Source organism: Electrona antarctica (genome assembly GCF_951216825.1).
Source record: "Electrona antarctica genome assembly, chromosome: 21".
In the NCBI taxonomy this organism is placed as follows: Eukaryota; Metazoa; Chordata; class Actinopteri; order Myctophiformes; family Myctophidae; genus Electrona; species Electrona antarctica.
This window is the reverse complement of record NC_136802.1, coordinates 38972391-38997649: the sequence shown is the minus strand read 5'-3', so window position 1 is coordinate 38997649 and position 25259 is coordinate 38972391. Positions and strand designations below refer to the sequence as shown.

Sequence of the window (25259 nt, the reverse complement as noted above, 5' to 3'; positions counted from 1 at the left end):
TCTATGTATGTGTCTATGTATGTGTGTACCTGTACCTGTGTGTACCTGTACGTGGCCCCACGTACATGTGAGCATGGTTGCTATGGTTAGTGTGTGACGTCACTGACTAGTTGCACCACTCAGTTCACACGGGTGTGATTTTTTTCATAAATGAACGGCCTATACTTGATCACACTACTACAGCGTCACCCAGAAGCAAAAGTATAGCAGATACACAAGCCCCAAACGTGGCACGAAACGACACGTTTTGAGTTTGTAGATCTGCTAAGTTGAATCCTGAAAAGTATAATAACCGTTTTGGACGTATGAGGTTTCCACCCGACAAACACGATTATGTTCACACCTGTAAGGCCTTTTGTCAGTCATTCAATCAGTCGATCCATACAAAGTCTGAACCAAATGTACCCGTGAGGGTCCATTTGATTCCATGTGTACACGCATAGAGTCAAAGCTTCCAGAGCCCACATACAGCCAGTCTTGTCCCCCTTTTGAAGTCCGCTACCGCCTTTGTCCTCGACATAACTTGATTGTAATGTTTTTGAAAGGCTAATTTGTATGCATTTCAGGACGCGCGGGGCGTACGAGAAACCGCCACCCAGAATTCCACAGGGGCGCCGACAGGAAGGTCAACACGATTGGCCACAGGAGTATAAGCGACGGCGGGGAGGCAGCGGCCAACACAACGTCCCCCGGCTAAGACATATTATGATAAAGTGCCTTTGAATTATTGTCGCTCCCTCTGTGCAAATTTGACAACAATGGCGGAGGTGGCCCTGGGGGTCTGAAATCCCTCCGCAAACAGATAGACCCCCCCTCCCCCCGTAAACTATGGTGGTCTCTCCCATTTTGCCGTCAATTTCCAGTGGTGGAAAAAGTACTCAATTGTTTAACTTAAGTAAAAGTATCAATACTGCAATATAGAAATACTCAAGTTAAAAGTCTAGAATTCAAAATGTATACCTACTTGTATTGGCATCAAAATGTACTTAAAAGTACCAAACGAAGAAAGTACGTACCCACTACTCACTATGCAGAATGTCCCATTTCACAAGTTTTCGAATGCATAAAATCCTTTGAAAATAGCAGATCTACAAGCTCACAATGCGTCACAACGCGACACATTGTGAGCTTGTAGATCTGCTATTGTCAAATGGTACAAAAATGTACATATACAATGTAGGGCTGAAGTGGTTAATGTGTGTTTTGTACAAATAATACAAAATCTACAAAGTAACTATAGTAACTAAAGCTGTCAAATAAATGTAGTGGAGTAAAAGTACAATATTTGGATCTGAGATAGAAGTAGAAGTGGAGTAGAAGTAAAAGTATTGGAAATTAAATTGGAAAATGTCACCATGTCTTAACGTAGGCTGTAATCTGTCTGTTATGTCAGCCTCAATGTCATCACGTCTTGTAGGTCAGAATAACCTCGCATCACCAGACTTTCCACCTCGGAGGAAAGCCTGGTCTGTGTTCCTAAATCGCCTGTGTGAGCCGGTCTAGGAGTGGTTTAGACCGGATGGTTTTATATATATATATATATATATATATGGCTCTCTCTTTTTCCTTTTTTTTTTAATGTATTTTTGTGGCTTTCGCCTTTATTTTTTATATTTTTTTCATGGAGGGACAGACAGTAGGCTGACAGGAAATGGGGAGAGAGATGGGGGGAAGACATGCAGTAAAGGCCGTCGGGATCGGGAGTCGAACCCGCGGCACACTGCCAGGCTGGTTTACCAGCCAAGGTGCCTGGACCACTGAGCCATGGCCCCGGCCATATATGGCTCTTAATTAGGTTTGTGGTTTCTGTATTTCTTTATTTATCCGGCGTCGTTTTGTTTTTAGTCCCCCCCCCCCCCCCCCCCCCCTTTGGAAAGAAATGACGGATATAGCAAACAAACTATTCCAAGAAGTACTTATAGAAGAAACTAGTCAGATTCATATGCCGCATCAATGCTTTCATTGGGTAGGCCCTAATATTCTGATGCAGGGAATTATTTGGGGTAATTCTTATTCCGGTTTAGCGGTTCCGGCCTGATGACTACAAACCAGTAACGAACAGGACGTCAGATATCATCCGCTCTCGACCGGATCATAAACCCGGAATGGTATATTGATGACATAAGGGGTTTGGCAAATATGACAGTTTTTAAGAAAATATATTTTTAAATCTTTATTTTAAAGGCATTGTTGTTAATTGTTAGGGAGAATTCTGTCCTGAAAATGGGGAAAAAACTCAAAAAAGCATTAATATTGTTTTAACTGGTCTTAAACTGGATTCATAGGCTGGTTTAGCAGGCTGGACAAACTGGTCAGCTATAGGCTGTCAGTATAGTTCAGTAGTTTTCAACCAGTGGTCCCAGGACCATCAGGTGTGTACGGGTCCATTTGGTTGCATTTTACACAACAGTACATTTTTGAGGGCCCTCCTGTATACAGGTTTAATGTTAGTCGCCATTGATTGTTTGTCTTAAATACGCCATTGACAATGAAGAGAAATTTTACGTCATCTCAACCCTAACAAAGATTAAATGCCATTAACAATAAAGAGAATTTAATGTTTGTTTTGGCACCGTTTGTTTTACATCATCATATCACCTAATCATAGAAAAAATAATTGTTCTTATAAGTGAATAGACATGGATTAGATGACCATTGAATAAAGTAACATTTATAGCTGCTCCAAGCTATACCGAATTCCCTCCTCGGTGTTGTAAGATGCCAAAGGTGGTCCGTGGACTGTGGCTCAAACGCTGAAATAATAATGGGCCTTGATATGGAAAAGGCCCATTATTCCATTATTATGGAAATATGTTGAAAACTGCTGGTCGGTCGGCTGGAGGGCAGGCTGACCGGTAAAGCTGGTCAGTCCAAAAGAACACTTCAAAAGCACTAGAAGACAACTTCTACCTCAAAGATCAGATGTGAGTATAGACTAAAGGCCTTTCATACTCAGTTTTAGGTGATGGTGACCAATGAAACGGTGGTTAGTAAAAAAACAGATGTGTTTGGGTGAGCGGTGAGTCTAACCACCGCGGCTCAGTGAAGCCATGCTGTATTTTTCTGTGGTCAACTCAGTGCATGAGGAGCATGGCTCGAAGTCGTGCGGTAAGTATACTGGGAGCTGATGGTAGGTGTTGCGCTCCACCTCAGCAATCCATCTCCCAGAGGTCTAGCACACTGAAATGGCGGATACCGACAATAAGCCTCTGACTTACAGATTGTCTTTTCTTGTACAGTAGACTATATTTAACCATGGACATGCCATATTCACAATATTTGTGGAACGAACCGACAGTCTAAAGAGCTCATCAGGGTGGGGGTGCCCAGTATTTTGAGGGGGTCACGAACTGAAGGTTGAGAACCACTGCCTTAGGTTTTGTGCATGTCTTTTGACTGGAGGCCGTTTTTTCCATTTTAGGTAACTATGGTGTAATAGTGCCATCTAGTGGATGCTCTAAATATTCTCAGCCAAAGGCATAACCTAAAAGGTAAATGGGTGCATTTATATAGACTGCATTATTTAGTACCATACCGTATTGGCCCGAATATAAGACAAGCACCATTTTTCAAGACTCGTTTGTGGAAAAATAGTCCCCGACTATAATAAGAGCCCATTTTTTTAGGATATTTCCAGTGGGAAAAATAAATAAAGTCTTATATTCAGGCCAATAGGGTATATACATTAAATTCAAAGGCAGACAGGCTTCATCTCTCACCATTACATGGATACAGGTCCAGTAGGATCCTAAACTTTAACTTAATGCAACGTGTTGTGAGCTTACAGTGGCTAACTGTAAGCTCTGTAAAACCAGGCATAACAATACATTTTAATTTACTAAATAAACTGTAGATTTAGTTGAATAAAACTATTAAGTAAAACATTTGACAACTAAAATAACAGTATTCAAAAGACTAGAGGAAAAAAAACGCTTTAGTGGGTAGACGGTAGTATGAATGAAGAATACAAAAATCCAGTGGCTGCCCAGCTTTTATTGAACAGAAATACAAAGTAACAACATTTAAGGTACAAATAAATAACTGAATAAAACAAAGCTATGACATTCAGCTATAAAAGCGTGCCCTAAAAACCTAAAATAGGCCACCTCGCCGGGGAGGTGGAGCATGACCGTGTGCGATAGGACCCCGAAAATTGAACTATGCCTGGGCAGGGCGATGCCAGAGGAAGAACTCTGCAACAGGTAAATGGCAAAAGCATGAAGTTTTGTTCTTTCAGCGTGTGGAGAGCCACTACAACAAGCTGCCGTCAGACACCAGCTCTTGAGGTCTGTCTAGCCCAGTGTCACAGCCATCAGGACACTGAACGAGGCCATGAGAAAGACTGGAGTTCATTGGAGGCTGACCATGACAAAACTGTCCCAGCAGATACAACAAGAGTCAGAAACTCATGATCAAATGAGCCAGTGTCTCTCCAATCTCCAAAAGCCAGGCCATTAACAAGAACAGTTTTGATGGTGACTACAGCCAGCAGAGCTCTGCAGGCTCGCCAAGTGGGCGATGAGGGTGAAGGAGTTCCCCAGCAAAGGCAAGGCGGAGCGCACCCGGAGCTTGGAGAAGGTCCAGAGGCCATGAAGGAAGCAATATAAACACATTGCAGAGGAGCGCATAGCGGTCCAGTCAGACTACCTGGCCATCACGGTCCCTGGCTGCCACTATCCGCCAGACCGCCCAGGAGTCTGACGAGACCCTGAAGGAGAGTACAGGCTACCGCTTGTCTCCTGAGCTTCTCCACAACTTCCACCAGGAGCTGATCCAAGACACGCCTACTGGCAAGAACCAACAAATGTTTCCACGACACTCATTTCGAGTTATTTAAAATTCCTATAACTAGGTTGGACGACCCGATACACATCAGGACCACCAGCGTTTCCTCTGGCTTCTCCCTGCCCAGGCATAGTTCTCCATATTTTCAGGTCCTATCACACACACACACTCATGATCCACCAACAACAAGTTCCCCCCCCTACGATTTACAAAAGAAATACCCAGCACTCTTCCGGTACTTTTAATTAATTATTCAAGCGCACGGACAAACACGGAGGGACGCGTTTCGGCCGAAGCAGGTTTGATGCTGAAACATGTCTTGCGCTTTAACATTAATTAAAAAGTACCAGAAGGACTCCAGTGCCGAGCATGAAGTCAATAAACCCATTGGCTGACTTATAAAAGGCCTTCTAAAACATGGGTCCATTTGGTTCAATTTGCAGGAACCCGGAGGGTCCCTGCACCACACTTTACAGGATGGACTCACTGACTGAACCTTATTCCATATTTCCACATGAACGGTTTTAAACTGAACACAAGTTTAATACCAACAAAACAAAAACCAATGAGCTTCTCTGAAGCCACTTCAAAAACATCCGCATGGCACGTTATACAGTCTTCTGCTGTCCCTTCTTCCCGATCAGCGACTTGTGGATGTGCGGAATGACACCTGCAAAACACAAACAATTCATCAGTCAATGTGACCTCCTATTTTACTGCTGTTTCGGCGCTGTAGTGCCGAAATGATTTTGGCTCGTCATAAATTTTCAGTAGCACCGAAGAGCCGACTTTAGGACGGTACCCGCCCCCCCCGAACCTCAAATGACGTCACATTGTAGGCTCTACAGAGCCGAACCGACTTTTATTCGGCTCTAAAAATAGGAGTATGAATCGGCCCTAAGCCCCCCCACAAAAAAAAAATCTCATGACTGAAATTAGAAATCATGTTTAGGGTTTATCCAGTGGTGGAAAAAGTACTTTTAACATCAAGTTTAACATTAAGTTTTTAATTAAGTAGAAGTACAGAATTCAACATTTACTTGAGTAAAAATACGAAAGAATTGGCTTCAAAATGTACTGCAAAAAAAAAAAAGTACTGATTGTGCAGAATGTGTAAAGAGGGTTTAAATAACTAGATGTCCAGATGTCCAGGTCTCCCTCTACGCAGCCTGAAAATCTAGTAGCGCTGATTGGAGCACCAACTCAAATGCATGCGAGTGTGACGAAAACCGCCGAGCACTGTACTCACCGCCGCCGGCGATGGTGGCCTTGATGAGCGAGTCCAGCTCCTCGTCTCCGCGGATGGCGAGCTGCAGGTGGCGCGGCGTGATGCGCTTCACCTTCAGGTCCTTAGAGGCATTCCCAGCCAGCTCCAGAACCTGAGAGAACGGTCACAAACACAATACATCACAGGGCAAAGCCACAGGATTCTAGGGCCGTGAACTGAAGTGGAAGCAAATATACCAAGTATGAAGAATGCGTCTTGTGATTGAACACAGCCCGATCTACAACCTCACAAGGTGCCGGATGGGGAAAATGAACTGGCCATTTTAGTTGTGCACAACATACAGACAGTGCAGCATAGTCATATATGCAATGCACAGGCACGCAGTGTTTTGCCGTGAAATCCACAAAAACGCAGAAAATCGGCGTAATTGTGCACAAAAGTGGGGGGATATCCCCCGTCAAGATTTTTTTTCACGCGTGCTTTGTGCGTGCAGATAGCCCCCAAATATGTCCCCCCCCCCCCAGTTATAAAATATAAAAAGATATTTCAGAATTTTAATTAGAGCATCAACTGGATAGTACATATTATAAAAACTACAGACAGGCTATAATAGGGTGAACCCCCCCCAGTCATTGGAAAAATTTGTTATAGATAAGGGGTTTCTGCCCAGACAGCAGCTAGATCAATCTGGAAGCCCTTATGAAATGAAACCATTCCATGGCGTACCTCAGCGGTGAGATACTCCAGGATAGCAGCACTGTACACAGCGGCCGTGGCTCCAACTCTGCCATGGCTGGTGGTCCGGGACTTCAGGTGGCGATGGATTCGACCCACTGGAAACTGAGACAAAAAAAAAACGAACTTACTATGGCATTTATTTATGTTTTGGTTAAAACCAAAAGTTGTTGGGAAAAAAATAGTTAAAACTCTGTGTTCTGATTGTAATCATTGTTAACAGTTCTGTCTCTCCAGCCCTTTAAAAACAATGTTCAGGTGGATTGAACAGAACATCAATGTACAGGTGGAGTGCACATTTCCAGCAAGTCGAGAGTACCCAATTAATCAGCTTCATTTTTAAATTAGTGTCCACGACTCCACGTAGCAATTTGGTCCGTTTATTTCTTTCTGAACACTTACAGCAAAGAGTACGATCAGAACAGAGACAGTATTTAACACTTATTTCAAAATCACTTTAGCAAAAACAAAAAAAAAAACACTTTCACTGATCGAGATGATGTTACTGACAAAGCTTTTATTTTTAAGACTCAAAAGTAACCCATTAACAATGGCTGCATTGTATTGATAAAGCAAACTAACCTGCAGTCCAGCCCTCTGGGAACGAGAGATAGACTTGGTCTTGGTCTTCCCGGAGTCTTTACCTGCCTTGCCACCAGCCTGAAAACACCAGGGACATCACGTCATACAAATAACACCTTTTTCATATCAAGGACAGGTCTATTATTTAATTCAGCATTTGAGCCACAGTTTAGATGACATTTCACCTCTCAGACCCAAAACTAATTCATATCATAGTTATTGTTGGATAAGATTGTCCACAATTTCATGCTGAATTGACGTTGGTACATTTAGGAGAGATAACAGGCAAACGTTGATCAAACACAATTATTCTACATTCTCCCTTTCAGATTTCTTGCGTTTTAAACAGTTAATAAAGTAGACATCTTGTAATGCAAATGTTTAATAATTTAAGTCCTGGAGAGTGTATACAATGAATCCATTACTCTCAAAGGTTGATCTATAATAAGGGTCCATGTGGTTACAAACTCTGAATCATTTACTAGCTGGTGGTGACCACCTGGAACCCGCCCTCGGGGACCCCGGACCATTGTTTGAGAAGCGGCCGCTTTAAACACTTGAGAAGAGAAAATAGCAGACCTACAAGCCATCATGGGCTTGTAAATCTTAAAATCTCGCGTGTAATTAAACGTGGAGCTGCAGCATGCCTTAAAATAAGGACGCCAGGTTTAAAGTAATTATAATAAACTAACTCAAAAGCAGGTAACGCGAGCATTATCAGTGATAATACAACACACGGTGCTTTTAGCAGCAGTGTTGCCAGATCCTGCGAGAGAAATAAGTAGTGGTGGAAAAAATGTTTACACCCTACTGAAGTACCCTTACAAGTAAAAGTCAAAATGTACTCGAGTCAAACTACAAAAGTATTGTTTTCAAAACCAGTGAGTAGCCTACATCAAGTACCGTAGTACCATTGTGCAGAAAAAAATGTCCCATTTCAAGTTTTCAAATGAAAGGGGGGAAAACAATAGATGGGCCACCATGGGCTGAAGACTGAAGAAGTGGTTATTGTATGTGTTGTAATCAAAGTATCAAAGTAACTAAAGTTTTCAAATAAGAGTAAAAAAGTACAAAAAAGCCAATAGAACAAGAATGCATCCATCCCATAACTACCAATATAAGCGATTTTACAGAAAAGGGAAACAAGCCCAACAGTTGCTTGTAACAAGCAGACATGGCAACACGTGTTAGCATCCAGCAGCTAACTACAGCATAGCAGCTCGAGTGAGCCGGCTGTTAATTCGTTTTAAACAGCCACTCATTCGAGCGCAAGCAGCGTGTTAAATCTATAACCTTGAAAAACTAAAATGAGAGACTTACCATGTTTGAAAATAAACGGTAATAATAATAGTCAAGTTGTTGTTTTGCTACAAGACGCCGTGGTGTATGTTCTTCTCTTCTTCAGATGGATATGTTGGTTTTGGTTTGGTTTTTGAATGAAATGCGTCGTAGTCCCGCCTACTTTTATACGCTTCCTGCGCTTCCGGGAAAGGCAGGGAGCTAATCAGATCTCGACTGGCGTGGCGTTGAGCCAATCGCGACGGTCGATCCGGCCGCGTGCGGGGAAGGAAAATGTCCCAGTGGTCTCTGGGTAGTGTAGTTGTTCAGTGTTTCACACAAACAAACCCCTTATCATGTTCAATGACCCCGGCCGTCCCCGCCCCAAGTTTGACAAAATAATCTTATTTGAACTGGGGATCGACTGCACAAAATAATCACCCACACACACACACACACACACACACACACACACACACACACACACACACACACACACACACACACACACACACACTTGAATTGAATTGAATTGAATTGGCATGTTTTATGGGATAAAACACTTGTTTCTGTTGAAATTTGTGAGGCACGTGTGATGTGTTCCGCTGCAGTTTACTTCATTTTTCTGCCCAGGGCTATACAGTAGCCTACAATGAGCACATGATGTGAGGTGAGTGTATGTTTTCATAATTCATTTTCTATGCATACTGCATAAGCCCTATATTGTGCCCATTCATTATTACTGTTGCACTCCTGCCACTCAAATTGTTTAGACTGATATGCCTATGCATATTATAACATAAATATTATGTTATTCCACTGCAATCAAAGAAAGAAAATCACACTTGTGTGAAGTGAGGGGCGCCCAGATCTTTGTGGGTATGTTGATGTTCTCATGTCCGTGAAAACTTAAATACATTTAGGCCTATTGCAAGATGTATTAATATAAGGAAATGTATAATTAGGCAGCCTAGGCTCTCGACACACATTCCAAGTCCATAGACATATGGCTGGCCCATTGGTGGCGCTAGCGCATAGTTAAACAAGGCTCCAGACTTCCCAAAACAAACTGGTCAGGCTCCTACTTGGCCTCACCCCCCGAACCCACCTCACCCCTGCCCACTTTGACAGACTGGCATGGCTTAGGGTCGACGACAGAGTACAGCATCTTGCAATGGGTCTGGTCCACAATATTCGATACACCACCAAGATACCCACCTGACTAAATACTTCCTTAATGTTAACGAAGTCCACACCCACAACACCAGAAGGAGTGCAACAAACCATGTGCATCCAGATTCGGCACATACAAGGGACTAAATTATTTTCGCTCCTATATGCCACCAAACTGTGGAACGCCCTACCAACAGTCATTAAGACATGCAAATCCCTTGACTCCTTCAAAACCGCTCTCAAAGGGCACCTACGGACGGCTGCAATTCGAAACTGGCCCCCGTAAAATCTGAATCCCCCCGCAATAGAAGTCTTTGTAGAAGAGCGGCCATTGGACTGGCCCCATGAAGTGAACAGAGATGTCGTAACTGTCGTACTTCAATGGCTCTGGGGCTAGCGCCCCTCAAAAAGAACGCACATCCTCCCTTTGTCTTGGTGCTGAGCCAAATCATGAAAAACAAGATGGGCCCGGCCGGGGGCTCACACATATTAGTTACGGCAAACAGTCAGCAGCAGATACAACGTTTGCTGTATAATTGCGAACGCAGTGAGCATTTACTATGAGACCCAGCAGATCACGTCTGTGTGTGTGTGTGTCTGTGTGTGTGTCACGCTGTAACACCACCCGCCCACCACCAGAGGGCGCAGCTGTATCACACACAAAAACACACACACACATGCACGCACGCACACACACACACACACACGCACGCACGCACGCACACACACACAAAAAACTTAACTTAAAAAAAAAAAAAAAAAAGGAAAAACGCACACACAAAAAACTTAACTTAAAAAAAAACTTAACTTAAAAAAAAACTTACAAAGGAAAAACGCACACACACAAAAAACGTAACTTAAAAAAAAACTTAACTTAAAAAAAAACTTAACTTAAAAAAAAAACTTAAGGAAAAACGCACACACAAAAAACTTAACTTAAAAAAAAAATTAACTTAAAAAAAGACTTAACTTAAAAAAAAAACTTCAAAAGGAAAAACGCACACACACAAAAAACTTAACTTAAAAAAAATTAACTTAAAAAAAAAAAACCTAAAAAAGAAACACGCACGCACGCACACATACACACACTAAAACAATAACTTGAAAAAACATTTAATTTAAAAAAACTTAACTTAAAAAAACCCTTAAAAAGTACGTAATTTATTCTAATTGTTGTTATTGCAATTTACGAGCTGCGTTCGCTTCCCGCGTTTGCGCGTCTTACTTGTAATATACTGTATAATAGGTTAATAGGTTCAAAGGGAGTCTACCAACGCGCCTCAAGCCTGAAACGGCTGATCCGGTGCTTCACAGGTACAAGGACATGAGTTGCAGAAGGAGAAGAGACTGGAGCAGCAGAGCCTTTTTGCGAACGCAGTGAGCACTAACTATGAGACCTAGCAGAACATGTCTGTCTGTGTGTGTGTGTGTGTGTGTGTGTGTCTGTGTGTCACACTGTAACACCACCCGCCCGCCACCAGAGGGCGGAGCTGTATCACACAAAAAAACACGTAATGTCCGTGCTGCTCCAGTCTCTTCTCCTTATGCAGGTTAATAGGTTCATTTGTAGGCTACTGTGTCTCTGACCTGGGAACTGGGACACATTAGACTAGGACAACAAAAACTCAGTGAGCGCTGCGCAGCACTCTGTGTACTGCCTATAGGCTACTGTATGCAATGTGCACTGTATGTAGCTCCTATAGTAGGCCTACACTGGTTCCCAAACAGGTTTTTTTCCCCCAGGGGACCCATTTTTCTAAGATAAAAACCAGGCGACCCAATTCCCAATACTAAACTCACAAGGCATATATAATATAATAACTAGATTGTATGTAGTGTTCAATTGATTTCTTTGTTTGGTTCAGGCATAGTTTTACTGAGGTTAAGGTTAGGAATAAGGTTAGGTTTAACCATTTAAGCATCATTTACTTAGGTTACTTTAGGAATACCATGGGCAATGCAGTTCTGCCGGCTGTACGCCCGAGGCGAGTTGTCTGGTATTCAAAGTACAATATTTACCTCTGAGATGTACCTAGTGGAGTAATAGTAAAAAATACTTTAGTGAAGTCAAATTTACTACATGCAACATTGTACTAAGTATAGTACTTGAGTAAATGTACTGAGTTACTTTACACCACTGCTGCATCCAGTGTTGCCATGTCTGCTTAAGCGAGTTTGGGCTTGTTCTTCTGTAAAGATGCTTATAAATATTGCAGGTTGGGTTAATTTAGGCTTGTTTTATGGGCTTGTTTCTTATATGTTGTCTTTTAATGTGTGTGCCCCCCTCCCCCCTCCATACAAGATTTGTATTGTTACAAATATTAAAATAATTTCACTTTTTATTAGTTTCCCTATGTATATTTTGAAGATGTTGTGAGCTTGTAGGTCTGCAATTTTCAAATACAGCTACATGTAGCTGACGTACCCCGAACTGGGTAATTAATTATGCTATGTCAATGCAATGTAGAATAGACAGGTTCCGATGACAGGTTTTTAAGGACAGCTGAAACCTGTCTTGGTGGAACTCCCTTTGGATTTGTTTTCATCGACCTGGCCGCTTGTTTCCCTTGCAAAATCTGGCAACAGCTGAGCTGTACTGTACATATAAAAGTAGCTTGTCAGTACAGTAGCAGACCTGACAAGACTGTAGTATAGCCTACTGACAGGTTCCACTGTGAACGTGCTCGTTTAGTTTAGTTGGTTTTCCTATCCGGAGTTATGTTGGCCTCCTTGGATTCTCCTGGCCCAGTAACGGAGGGGCTGAGCCCCCAGCAGCCCCACGGGCTCAGTACAGGGGGCGCTAGAGGAAACTGCCGGCCCATCATTGGTACGTTTTACACCCGATATTGTTATAGTCTTTGTTGTTGTTGTTGTTGTTGTTGTTGTTGTTGTTGTTGTCAGGGCCGTGTTAACGTCATAATCGGCCCTACACACAATGCCGATTTGCAGGCTCTCGTAGTTGAGCATAAACAAGCAGAGATTGAACCACTGATCATTATGAGCTAAGGGTAATGCCATTAAATAAACGTTTTATTTTCCAGTAGACTTTTTATCGTCTTTACAAAAAAAGGAAAACGAAAATAGTGAAAATGCTACATTTAACTTTAACTTGAGTGTTTTTTTTGCTGTTGTAGTGACTTGTGAGCTTGCCTTGTATATCTGCTATTTTCACTTATTTTGCTTGACAATGTCATACAAGTAGGCTAGGTCATTAGCCTCTCTCTTATCATCATACATCATCATCTCATTCCGGCCAATCACAATTTGCGTCCTCACTTTTGTCTTCAATGTTTGCCACCAGCATTTGCTTAACCACTTAAACCCCATGAACTCCGGTCCCTAGGGGGTCTGTCTGTCTGTCTGTCTGTCTGTCTGCCTGCCTGCCTGCCTGCCAAAGTCAAAGTCATACGATTTGTCACACACGTTACCGCAAGTGAAATTTGTTCTCCGCATTTGACCCATCTCTTGGAGCAGTGAGCCACAGCCAAGGAGCGGTGAGCTGCAGCCGTGCCGCGCTCGGGAATCATTTGATTAGTTGATTTGACCCCCCAATCCAACGATGCCTAACAGGGAGGCATTGGGTCCCATTTTTACAGTCTTTGGTATGACCCGGCCGGGGATCGGACCCCCGACCTCCCAGTTTCAGGGCGGACACTCTAACCACAAGGCCACTGACTGACACAATCCTCTGTGTTGTCTCTGTAGGTATACTGGCTCAGGAGAACAGTCTCATTGACACCTTCGCCCGGGGCTCCTGCTTCATCGCTGGGTCCTTCGTCAAGTTCCTGGAGTCTGCCGGTGCCAGAGTGGTGCCCGTCAAGTACGTACACGCACGCACGCACATTTGAAATGTTTAGTTACCCGATGGCCGTGGTTTTGAGATGACTATTCTGGGAGGTTGGGGTTAAGTTTAGCGTTAGGCATAGTTTTGTGTGTGCTTAACCCATTTAGGACTGAGGCCGATTCTAAAAATCACACCCGCGTGAAGTGAGGGGCGCTATTATTAAAGTCTAACTCGTGTTGATTAGGTGATGTAATGGTTTTTTAATCCCACGATTTTTGTAACCCATTTTCTTTTGTAATCCTGGGCGCTACACTCCCTCTGCCAACCTGGGGAGAGCAACGGACTGTCCTCATGCTTCCTTCTATGCATGAGCGTCGAAGCCGCTTCTTTTCACCTGACAGGGGGGAGTGACGTAGTGCGTGGAAGGAGCACGTTGTTCCCCTCCATCAGGCTCCCCGGCTGGCCAGGGGGAGCCAGTATAAAGACCAGGATTTCTCTGACAAGAGATACTGGGGGCATGTATAGCTATGGCAAGCCATTGTAAACTTTTAATCGAAGATATCTGGATTACATATCCAGTCTATAGCCATTAAATGTTCAAACGGCTTGCCATAGGCAGCCACCGCCTCAGAGGTACAGTATAGACCCTCATACAACCCAGAGTCGGCACAAACAAGGGACTAAATTATTTTCGCTCCTATGCCACCAAAATGTGGAACGCCCTACCAACAGTCATTAAGACATGCAAATCCCTTGACTCCTTCAAAACCACTCTCAAAGGGCACCTACGGACGGCTGCAATTCGAAACTGGCCCCCGTAAAATCTGAATCCCCCCCCCCCCCTGTTCTGTTCTTTGTCTATATAGAAGTGTCTATTTGTACGTCTCTAAATGTTTTGATGAATTGAACAAGGTGGACCCTCTTGTAAACAAGTGTAATGCTTAATTGAGTCGTCCACTCACAGTTAACAGCCTTTGTATTGAGTTTGTGCTTGAAATGTACTGTAATTCTGCAAACTCAACCCAGCAGCACAATATCATTTAGGTCCGGCCAGTCTTACCACATACCAAAGTCAAGACTTTCTCTAGGTCGTCCTCAGACAAAGGCCTCCATCGAGGGTTCTCCAGGCAGTGATGACATCTAACAGGCATTTCCTTTCCTTTCTCTCTTTGTTTAAGCAGAATCAACCACACAGAAGAAGAGTATGCAAAGTTATTCCATTCCATAAATGGGTGAGCTCACTTTTAAAACATTATGAAGCCTGAGGAAGGTCGCAAGACCGAAACGTTGCTTTAATAAAATGCTCTGAACGCAGCAAGTGGCGGTGTGCGGGTGTCCCTCCTTTCACATTGTATATGCCTCGTCATCATCGCCCCTGCTCCAAACCTACCGGGTGTGCGGAAGTCATCTCTCTATAAAACATTATGATAAAAAGCAACAATGAACATTTTATAAAAGCGTTACAGCGTGCTTAAAGGGAAACTAGGTAATATTTACCCTATTTATTTATATTTTTTAATATATTTAAAATATTTTATTCATATTATGAATAAAATATTTTAGCTCTCATTTCCATATTACTGTGCTGGTGTGTTACATTTCCTTGCAGAAAGACACATCCCTCTGGCTGTATTTTGGTTTTGTTCCACCGCTTATTTTGACATTCATCCCTTGCAGGGATGTGTTTTTTCTGTGAGGGGAGGGGGAGAGCACGGCCAGAGCTCTTAATTCATCCCTTTGAACTTCAAAGTGGTTGTGCAGTGGGTGGGTCGCATTTTCGTGGTTCCATGTTGTGGACACACTTGAGACAGTTCTGTTTGTACGGTAAACATTTTTAAAAACGTCTCTGTCTGGATATGTCCTGAGTCTCTCTGCAGGATGCAGTTATTAACAACATTGTAAACTTGCAGGCTCGTAAATCTCCAGATGAGTTGAAGCGGAGCCACCAGCTTTCATTGATTATTATATTGACAGTGTAGCTTAAACTGTCAAGGTTTTTAAACAACCTGAAAGTAAGTGTAAGTGTACCCTTCCAGCGCAACACGGTCGCCTCGGAAAACATGGAAGTGTTGATCAAATAGAATACATTTCCGGTTGCGGCATCATGTATTTCTCACTTCAAATGTTTTCAAAAACATTATTGAGAGCAACTTTTAGCTGTAAATGACATTGTGTGTTTGTTTACATGGCTGTCATCTTGGATACAGCATAAAATCCAAGCAGCGCAGCCAGGTGCTCTGAGGCTTTGATTAGACAGCGGTCTGTTAAAGAGCGGACCCATCAGAATCAAGCATTCAACCAAGCTGTTTAATAAAGCAATATAGCACACGGGGACGGCAGTGGCTCAGGGATACAGTGGCCTGTAGAGAGGCTGAATGGGACCGCAAGGTTCCCAGTTCGATCCCGGGCTCCCCCAGAGTTAGCGTCGAAGTGTCCTTGAGCAAGACTCTGAACCCCTAATTCCTCCCGATGTGCAGGTTGGTGCCTTGCATGGTTTGCTCCACCACCGGTGTATGCAAGTGTGTGTGTGTGAATGGAATGCACAATCTAATCTATGTAAAGAGCTTTGGATAAAAGCGTTATATAAATGCAACTTTACCATTTGTTAGGAGTCTTTGTTCTTACACAAGTCATTTAGTGTGGTTTCACCTCCTCTCTTCTTCATCAGTTTGATGCTGCCAGGAGGATGTGCTGACCTTCAGACGTCAGGGTTCGCCCGAACAGCAAGGATCTTCTTTGAATTGGCTGTGAAGGTAAAGATCTTCTGTGAACTGAATGTGAAGGTATAGATCTTCTGTGAACTGACTGTGAAGGTAAAGATCTTCTTTGAATCGGCTGTGAAGGTAAATATCTTCTGTGAACTGACTGTGAAGGTAAAGTATTGTGTAATTGATAGAAAATAAGTTGTTTTTTAAGGGCTATTTTCCCTGTGAACAAAAGTATGGTCTCCACCTGCTCTACATGTAAAGTGTCCTGTGAAAAGAATCGTGATTTGGCGCTATATATATCATGAATAAAATTGGCTTGGCCTGATGCTTTTTACTTGTATTACCGGATGCAGCTAGTAATATTCAGAAGTGTGTTGAAGAATGAAGACATAACTTTGATCAGTTTGATGTCCTCTGTGTGGTCCTCAGGCCAACGATGCGGGGGATTACTTCCCCATCTGGGGCGTGTGTCTGGGTCACCAGCTGCTCGTGGTCCTCATAACGAAGCAGAACACCCGCGTCCTGACAGATACTCTGTCTGTGGCTCTGCCTCTCACATTCACAGAAGGTAATAAATAATCATCGTACAATGAGCCAGCGTTTCCCAAAACCTAAAGGCCTATAACGCATAGCCTACGTCCCATTTTAGGTGATAAGGTATACTCACCTTTTCGGTGGTTTAGTAAAACCAGAGAGATGTGTTTGGGTGAGCGGCGAGTCGCTTATCACCGCAGCTCAGTGACGTCATGTTGTAGTTTTCCCAACCACCGTGGTGGGCCTTAACAGTACACATACATAATTAATTGGATTAGCTGCAGCCGTGTTGCTTGCATCACAGTGTACCACTTAAGGCCTATTCATAGTCTGGACTTTCGGCGGTGAGGTGACCACCGGAGCTGAAATAACATTGAGCGGTGGTGAGTAAAAACAGAGAGAAGGGCTGCTGCGGTGGCGGTGGTTTGCTCTTCACCGCGGCTGGTGACGTCATGTTGTAGTTCGGTGGTCACCTAACCACCGAGAATCCAGACTCGGTGTATGAGCCTTTATGCAGCCTGTAAATGCCAGTGTAAATCAGGCAGGCTCATGCACGTGCATGAGCTCGCCCCTTACCCTTATGGAGGAGTGATCATCGATTGAAATGACTTCTTAAATCTAGACCTATTTATTAACCCACATACTGTATATCAAATGTTATTCTATTTACTTGCATAATATTAGGCAAACTTTAGTGTTGTCATAATTATGCATTTACCTTGCATTTACGTGTGTGTGTGTGTGTGTGTGTGTGTGTGTGTGTGTGTGTGCCTGTGTGTGTGCCTGTGTGTGCATGTGTGTGCATGCATGTGTGCGTGCGTGTGTCTTCCAGAGGCCAAGTCCAGCCGTTTGTTCGGAGGGTTTCCCAGACACCTGATGCAGTCTCTGGCTGAGGAGAACATCTCCCCCAACTTCCACAAATGGAGTTTCACAATGCAGGTACGATTGATTGATTGATGGATGGATGGATGGATGGATGATGGGGCGGCAGTGGCTCAGGGGTAGAGTGGCCGGTAGATCAGCTGGATGGGAACCGTGAGGTACCCTGTTCGAACCTGAGCTCCCTAGCCTTAGTATAGTGTCGACGTGTCCCTGTGCAAGGCTGAACCCCTAATTGCTCCTGATGTGCAGGTTGGTGCCTTGCATTGTTTCATCCGCCATCTGTGTGTGAATTTGTGAATGGGTGAATGTAATGCACAATCTATGTAAGTGTGTGTGTGTGTGTGTTTGTTTGTGTGTGTGTGTGTGTGTGTGTGTGTGTGTGAATGGGTGAATGTAATGCACAATCTGTGTGTGTGTGTGTGTGTGTGTGTGTGTGTGTGTGTGTGTGTGTGTGTGTGTGTGTGTGTGTGTGTGTGTGTGTGTGTGTGTGTGTGTGTGTGTGTGAATGGGTGAATGTAATGCACAATCTATGTACCATTTATAACCAAGGCTTGTATTTCCAATAAGGTCCTGTACGTGTATTCAAGTCAATCAAGACATTTAAATCTAAGTTAGTTACTTTGTAGATTTTGATTATTATTACAATAAAAAGCCAGGTGCTTTTTGCACAGGTGTGTAGGAGTGTAGGCAGCCAAGTGACCGAAGTGACGTCATGAAAAAAAGTCTTCAAATGCACTTGAAATCGTTTATTAGGGAACCAGCAACGTTTCCGCCTATACGGCCTTCATCAGATAGCCTGATGAAGGCCGTATAGGATCCCTAATAAACTATTTAACTGATTATTATTATTATTATTATTATTATTATTACAAAACATACACTAACCACTTCAGCCATATATTTCAACCATTTGAAAATAGCTGATCTACAAGGAAAATATTTTTAGAACTGAATTGGGACATTCTGCACTTTTACTTTTGGTACTTGAAGTATATTTTGATACCGATACCTTTGTAACTTTACTCAAGTACACTTTGAATACGGGACTTCTACTTGTAACAGAGTATCTTATCTACATTCCATTATTGCATTACTTTTACTTAAGTAACTATACTTCCATCCCTGGTAAATGTGATCCAACAGGAATACAACCATAACGTCAAGCTCAATACGTTCTATAAGGTTTTGTCCACCAACAGTGATGGCAACACCGACTTCATCTCCAGCATGGAAGGTATGTATAGCAGAGTAGTGGCTCACAACCTCAGCCTTTGGTGTTGTGAGTGTAGCAGAGTAGCTCACAACAGTGTTGCCAGATGTACGATAATTTCACCCTCTGCACGCATTCTAAAAATGGCCAAATGTACGATAATTTCGCCATATCACAAAAAAATGTGTGCATTCACTAAATTCCTTGGCTGCTGGTTTGGAATCCAGTTTGACCTTTTAAAAAATAAGTCAGGAAATCAGGAAATCTGACCCTAGATCTGTACTTGGAGGTCCAGGACGTTGGGCGTTGGCTGCTACAACACAGCATATGTGATGCGTTTTTGTCTCATAGGAGTATCAAACAAGTAAGACGCGCGAACGCGGGAAGCGAACGCAGCTCGTAAATTGCAAATACAACAATTAGAATAAATGACGTACTTTTTTAAGGTTGTTTTTAAGTTAAGTTATTTTTTAAGTTACTACTGTTACTTGTATGATTACTATATTTTAAATGTACTTTGTCTCGTCTTTCAGCCTACAAGTATCCATTCTATGGAGTGCAGTGGCATCCAGAGAAAGCACCCTTTGAGTGGATAGACAAGCCTGGCATGGTTCACTCTGTCACTGCCATGACTATCTCCTTCTACGCTGCCATCTTCTTTGTGTCAGAAGGTGAGACGCCGCCGACGGGCATGGCTACTAGGAGTGTGTGCGTGCGTGTGTGCGACTATGTGTGTGTGCGTGTCCTGTGTTTATGAGTGAATGTTACAGCACTTAAAGGATCACTTCACCACTTTTCAACCTATCTTCATATAATTGGGGCTCATCATAATATGCTGGAATCCAAGCTACTAGTAACAGCAGGCTTTATTTTCCAGGAAAGTTAGCATGCTTTAATGGAAGCCATTGTACTTATCGTACAAATACATGGTAAATGGTGCATTTATATAAGCACATCGGTGCACCGATTTACACACACATTCATGATTCATACACGATTCATGTGTGTGTGTGTGTGTGTGTGTGTGTGTGTGTGTGTGTGTGAGAGAATGGTGCCGCCGCTAGGCAGTGTTTTTTTTTTTTTAAGAAACAATAATCGCATCGCAGCCCGTTCCGTCGCAGTTGATTTTGAATAGCCAAAAAATAGCCAAACAATTTTTTTGGACTCTTCACAATGTATATGACTCAAATTATATTATACTTGTCGACACATTTGGCCCTCGCAACTAGACAGACTCTCTCACACAAGATCTTCTAACACTGGTGCACGCACACACACACGCACACACACGCACACGCACACGCACACACACACACATGCACACCTTTGTGTGATCAAAGGCTAAATTATGACCACATTATTCATTTACGACACCTGCTCGCCGCAATATCAATACATAACAGATGAATCTGTACACATACTTCAGGATGTATGTGTACAGACATCCTGCAGCACTTCTGTGACATTTTATGTTCCGTATGTTCTCAGTAATAAAATGTGACAAGTTAACACTTTCTATTTACTGCTCAGTGCTCAGATCCGGTTTCGAGCCCGCCTACTGGCTAGTCTGGCTTTGTTATTTGCACACATCAGGCACACAGTCCATTGATTGATTGATTGATTGATTGATTGGAATTTGTATTTCACGGTATGAAGAATGGGTACATTTCAAACGAAAGCCGAAAGTCAATACAAAAACTGTTACTTTGTGGACGAACCGTGATTAAGCATTACACTTGTTTACAACATGCAGGGTCCACCTTTTTCAATTCATCAGAACATTTAGAGACGTACAAATATACACTTCTATAAAAAAATCACACCCGTGTGAACTGAGTGGTGTAAGGTTTTATATAGCATGATCAGCTGTGGTCTGACGTAATGTCTGACGTAATGAAATCACACCCGGATGTGATTTCAAAACTGGTTGTTTTTGCGCAGAGAAAATGACCACGGTTGCTACGGTCATCCAGTTCACCCGGGTGTGATTTAATTACGTCAGAAATTATTTTGAACATAGCAACCATGGTCATTTTTTTATGCACACAAAAGCCAGTTGTAGGAGTGGTTTACACCACTCAAAAAAACAGGAAATCATCATAAAGATGAAGTGAGGGGCGCTCTTATCGTACATCATCATACATCATCTCATTTCGGCCAGTCACAAACTTGCGCCCTCACCTTCGTCATCCATGTTTGTGTTACGCAATGTTTGTGTTTTTTACACTATGACGTAAAATTGTCCATTCATTGTCAATGGGAACTTAATGTTCGTGTAGGACAAAGTTTGTGCGCACACACACTAAACGCTGGAACAAGGAGGGCCTAGAAAAAAGGGAAAAACATGTACAGTTAGTATGGGGAGAAAGGTGTGTGGGGGGGAGCAGCCTCCCCCCACACACCTGAAAATGAAATCTTGCCTCCTCTCTCTCCCATGTCTGCTAACTGCTAACTTCCACCAACCCTCTCTCTCTCTCTCTCTCTCCCCCTCCTTCCTCCCTCTCTCTCTCTCTCTCCCCCCTCCTCTCCCTCTCTCTCTCTCTCCCCCTCCTCTCTCTCTATCTCTCCCTCTCTCTCTCTCCCCCCTCCTCTCCCTCTCTCCCTCTCCCCCCTCCTCTCCCTCTCTCTCTCCCCCTCCTCTCCCTCTCTCTCTCTCTCTCCCCCCTCCTCTGCCTCTCACCCCCCCCCCCCCTCTCTCTCTCTCTCCCCCCTCCTCTCCCTCTCTCTCCCCCCTCCTCTCCCTCTCTCTCTCCCCCTCCTCTCTCTCCCTCTCTCTCTCTCCCCCCTCCTCTGCCTCTCTCTCTCCAGCCATGAAGAGTAACCACCAGTTCTCCTGTCGTCTGGAGGAAGACGAGGCTATGATCTATAACTTCTCTCCTGTCTTCAGAGGATCAGGAAACGTCTTCATGGAGAAATACTACTTTGACTGAATTTTATTTTGTATTTATTTATTTATGTTTTATTTATGTTCCGTATCATTCCAAATCCGCAATTAAATATGCCCACAATGTCATACACATAATTGTTAATTGTCATGATAGTTTTACTGAGGTTAAGTTAAATTGTCACTTCACCGTCATCTGGGGACCCCCACAAAATCATGTGGGGACGGGGTCCTGACCCACAGGTTGAGAACCACTGGGATACAAATTCAAAACTAGATAAAGCGGGGCACGGTGGCACAGTTGGTAGTGCTGTCGCCTCACAGCTAGAAGGTCCTGGGTTCGATTCCCGCTTGGGACGCTGTGGGTGCTGGTGGCGTGTTTCCTCCTCCGCGTCATCAAGATTTATCTTCTTCCTGCTCCTTTTCTTTTGGTATGGAATATGTAAAAAATAAGTACAAAGTAAAAATGAATATGATCATGTAAAACCATAACTGAAATTAAATAAATAAATATGAAATGAAATGAAATCAGTGCCCATACCTGAGGCGGGGTTGGCGAAAGGGCCTTTCTGTGTGGAGTTTGCATGTTCTCCCCGTGACCCCTAGGGTAGGTACCCTCACAAAAAACATGCAGTAATCCTGGTCTCTAAACTGCCTCCCCCTGGCCAGCCGGGGCGCCTGATGGAGGGGAAAGGAACTGGTTGGAATAACGTGTTCCTTCCACGCGCTACGTCCAACCAGGGAAACTCCCCCCTGTCAGGTGCAAAAGAGCAACTTGGACACTCAGGCATGAAGGAAGCATGAGTTCAAGTCCGTTGCTCTCCCCATGTCCCCCATATATGGGGACTAGGTTGGCGGAGGGTGTGTAGAGCCCAGGATCACACAGGGGTGAAAAATGGGTTACAAAATTGTGGGATACAAAATATATATTAAAAAAAATAAAAAATAAATAGATAAAGTGCCCCTCAGGGCACAGGTCTCCACCAGGCCAGGTCAGGTTGTGGCCTCCTGGTGGCGCTATAATAGGCCAATGTGAAAAGGGTGCCATTTCTTCTTATACGCCTTGGATGGCAATTGGGTGATTTGAGTCATTTTGTTCCAAAAATGTGTTTAGCAAAAATCCACCTGTTGGCCAATGTGAAAAGGGTGGGATATATTCCTCAACCTATAGTAGGAAAGTCTGTGAAAGATTTCACGTAAATTGCACACTGCGTTCAGGATTTGAGGCTTTTTGTTCAAAACTGGCCAATCCTGCAAACTTTGACACACACACACACACACACACACACACACACACACACACACACACGGACCACAAACACGGACGGAGTACAAACTCTCTTTGTCTCCCCATGCCTTCGGCCTGGTGGAGACAAAGTCAATGTCAGACACGTTGACACTGCCACCTAGTGGCAGGTCTTTAGACAGCTGAGGAATGTTTGTTCTGTCTCAGTTTGAAAGACTAAATTGGCATATTAGGTGTATAATAGTGGCGACATTAAAACAAAAATATATATATATATATTTGCCACATAAGGACATGTGTGTGTGTGTGGGGGGGGGGGGGGGGGGGGGGGGGGGGCAATACGAGCTTATGTGGGGGCCAATAAGGGCTTGTGGGGGGCCAATAAGGGCTTATGTGGGGGGGCAATAAGGGCTTGTGGGGGGCCAATAAGGGCTTGTGTGGGGGGAAAACAAGGGCTTGTGTGGGGGACCAATAAGGGCTTGTGTGGGGGGGGGCAATAAGGGCTTGTGGGGGGGAAATAAGGGTTTGTGTGGGGGGCAAATAAGGGCTTGTGTGGGGGGCAAATAAGGGCTTATGTGGGAGGCCAATAAGGGCTTTTGGGGGGCCAATAAGGGCTTGTGTGGGGGGGAAAACAAGGGCTTGTGTGGGGGACCAATAAGGGCTTATGTGGGGGGCAAATACGGGCTTGTGTGGGGGCCAATAAGGGCTTGTGGGGGGCCAATAAGGGCTTATGTGGGGGGGCAATAAGGGCTTGTGGGGGGCCAATAAGGGCTTGTGTGGGGGGAAAACAAGGGCTTGTGTGGGGGACCAATAAGGGTTTATGTGGGGGGCAAATACGGGCTTGTGTGGGGGGCCAATAAGGGCTTGTGTGGGGGGGAAATAAGGGTTTGTGTGGGGGGCAAATAAGGGCTTGTGTGGGGCAAATAAGGGCTTGTGTGGGGGGGCAATAAGGGCTTGTGTGGGGGGGCAATAAGGGCTTGTGTGGGGGGGAAATAAGGGCTTGTGTGGGGGGCAAATAAGGGCTTGTGTGGGGGGCAAATAAGGGCTTATGTGGGAGGCCAATAAGGGCTTGTGTGGGAGGCAAATAAGGGCTTGTGTGGGGGACCAATAAGGGCTTGTGTGGGGGGCCAATAAGTGCCATTGGCCCTTCAAGACAAACATTTCACAAGTAATGATAAATGCCACTATCATAATGAATTATCTTTTAATCTGCCATCAGTCAGTTTTAGTTTCAGACTAATGAGAACATATTTCTTATTTTACTGTCCAATGACATGAAATGGCGCAAGGGAAGTACTCCACAAAAAGACCACCCCCAAAAATCGGCGCGCGCTGCGCGCGCCCACACATGTGCCTTTTTTTGGAGTTTGAGCCCCTGCCCCCCTAGTGCTCTCTGCACGGCCCTGCGACATTGTGGCGTTAGACACCCATATGCCCCCCCAAATAAGGAAGGAAACATCTTTGGGTGGTGCACTATGCAGAACTAGCAGTAGGGTACAGCCTACAGGCTGTTCCTGCCAAATGCTTCAGATAGATTGGAACGCAAAAGAAAGCATCTTTGGTTTCAAAGCATTTATTTAGCCTGCAGGACAGCTCTACTCTGTAGCATGCAGGGACACAGGGCATTTATTTAGCCATGGACAGCTCTACTCTAGCAGCAGTGACACAGGAAAGGGAAGTGCTGACTGAGTTCCTGGGATGTGAGAGACAGAGTGGAGTTGAATGGACACAACAAGAACATATAGTCACTACAGGACCCTTTCTAGGGGGCAGGGCTGGACTGGCCACAGGACGTACCGGGCATATTCCCGGTGGGCCGTGACCGTAGGGGGCCGCCATGATTTTTCAAAAAAAAACTTCCGGGTCCGGGCGTGCTGCCATTCTGCCAGTGCCATCATGATAATTTCACCGTAGCCTACTTGTATCAGTGAGTGACAAATAAACCCTCTACAAAGGGTTGTGTTAGTGTAGTTGTCTGTTGGTTTGTATCATTCATGTTGTTCTGTGAAAGTGGTGGTATTAGGGCTTGTTTGTTTGTGTGTGCCTCGACGGAGTGGGCGGTAGAGTTTCTGCTATCTGCGCGCTGGTTGTGGTGGGCCGGTCTGGGCCAAATTCACGCGAAAATGACCGGGCCGAACTTTTGTCCCAGTCCAGCCCTGCTAGGGGGGGCAGGGGCCCCCCCCCTAGAACGGGCCCACCTAAACGTGAGTCCTGCCCACCCAATCGAAAA

General features: G+C 44.1%; 2 protein-coding genes across 2 annotated transcripts; one reads left to right on the top strand and one right to left on the bottom strand.

The window, feature by feature from the left end:
- Positions 1-3973: 3973 nt before the first annotated feature.
- On the bottom strand, positions 3974-8787 carry LOC306914107 (histone H2A.Z). The gene is made up of 5 exons (XM_079491027.1): positions 8651-8787; positions 7331-7408; positions 6740-6853; positions 6035-6164; positions 3974-5455 (listed from the first exon to the last, which is right to left on the bottom strand). The coding sequence occupies exons 1-5, from the start codon at positions 8651-8653 to the stop codon at positions 5394-5396; spliced, it is 387 nt and encodes a 128-aa protein (XP_079347153.1). The 5' UTR covers positions 8654-8787; the 3' UTR covers positions 3974-5393.
- Positions 8788-12499: 3712 nt separating this feature from the next.
- On the top strand, positions 12500-21946 carry LOC306914372 (gamma-glutamyl hydrolase-like; the record flags this gene model as incomplete). The annotated part of the gene is made up of 9 exons (XM_079491367.1): positions 12500-12608; positions 13487-13601; positions 14747-14797; positions 16234-16318; positions 16703-16841; positions 17640-17746; positions 18833-18923; positions 19433-19570; positions 21708-21946. The coding sequence occupies 9 exons, from the start codon at positions 12500-12502 to the stop codon at positions 21827-21829; spliced, it is 957 nt and encodes a 318-aa protein (XP_079347493.1). The 3' UTR covers positions 21830-21946.
- Between the last annotated feature and the right edge of the window lie 3313 nt (positions 21947-25259).

Excerpts from the sequence above, each read along its gene's own strand:
- LOC306914107 (XM_079491027.1), bottom strand. Across the intron at positions 6,165-6,739 it reads TGGAGTATCTCACCGCTGAG|GTTCTGGAGCTGGCTGGGAA; the intron begins GTACGCCATGGA and ends CCGTTCTCTCAG. Across the intron at positions 5,456-6,034 it reads GGCCACCATCGCCGGCGGCG|GTGTCATTCCGCACATCCAC; the intron begins GTGAGTACAGTG and ends TGTGTTTTGCAG.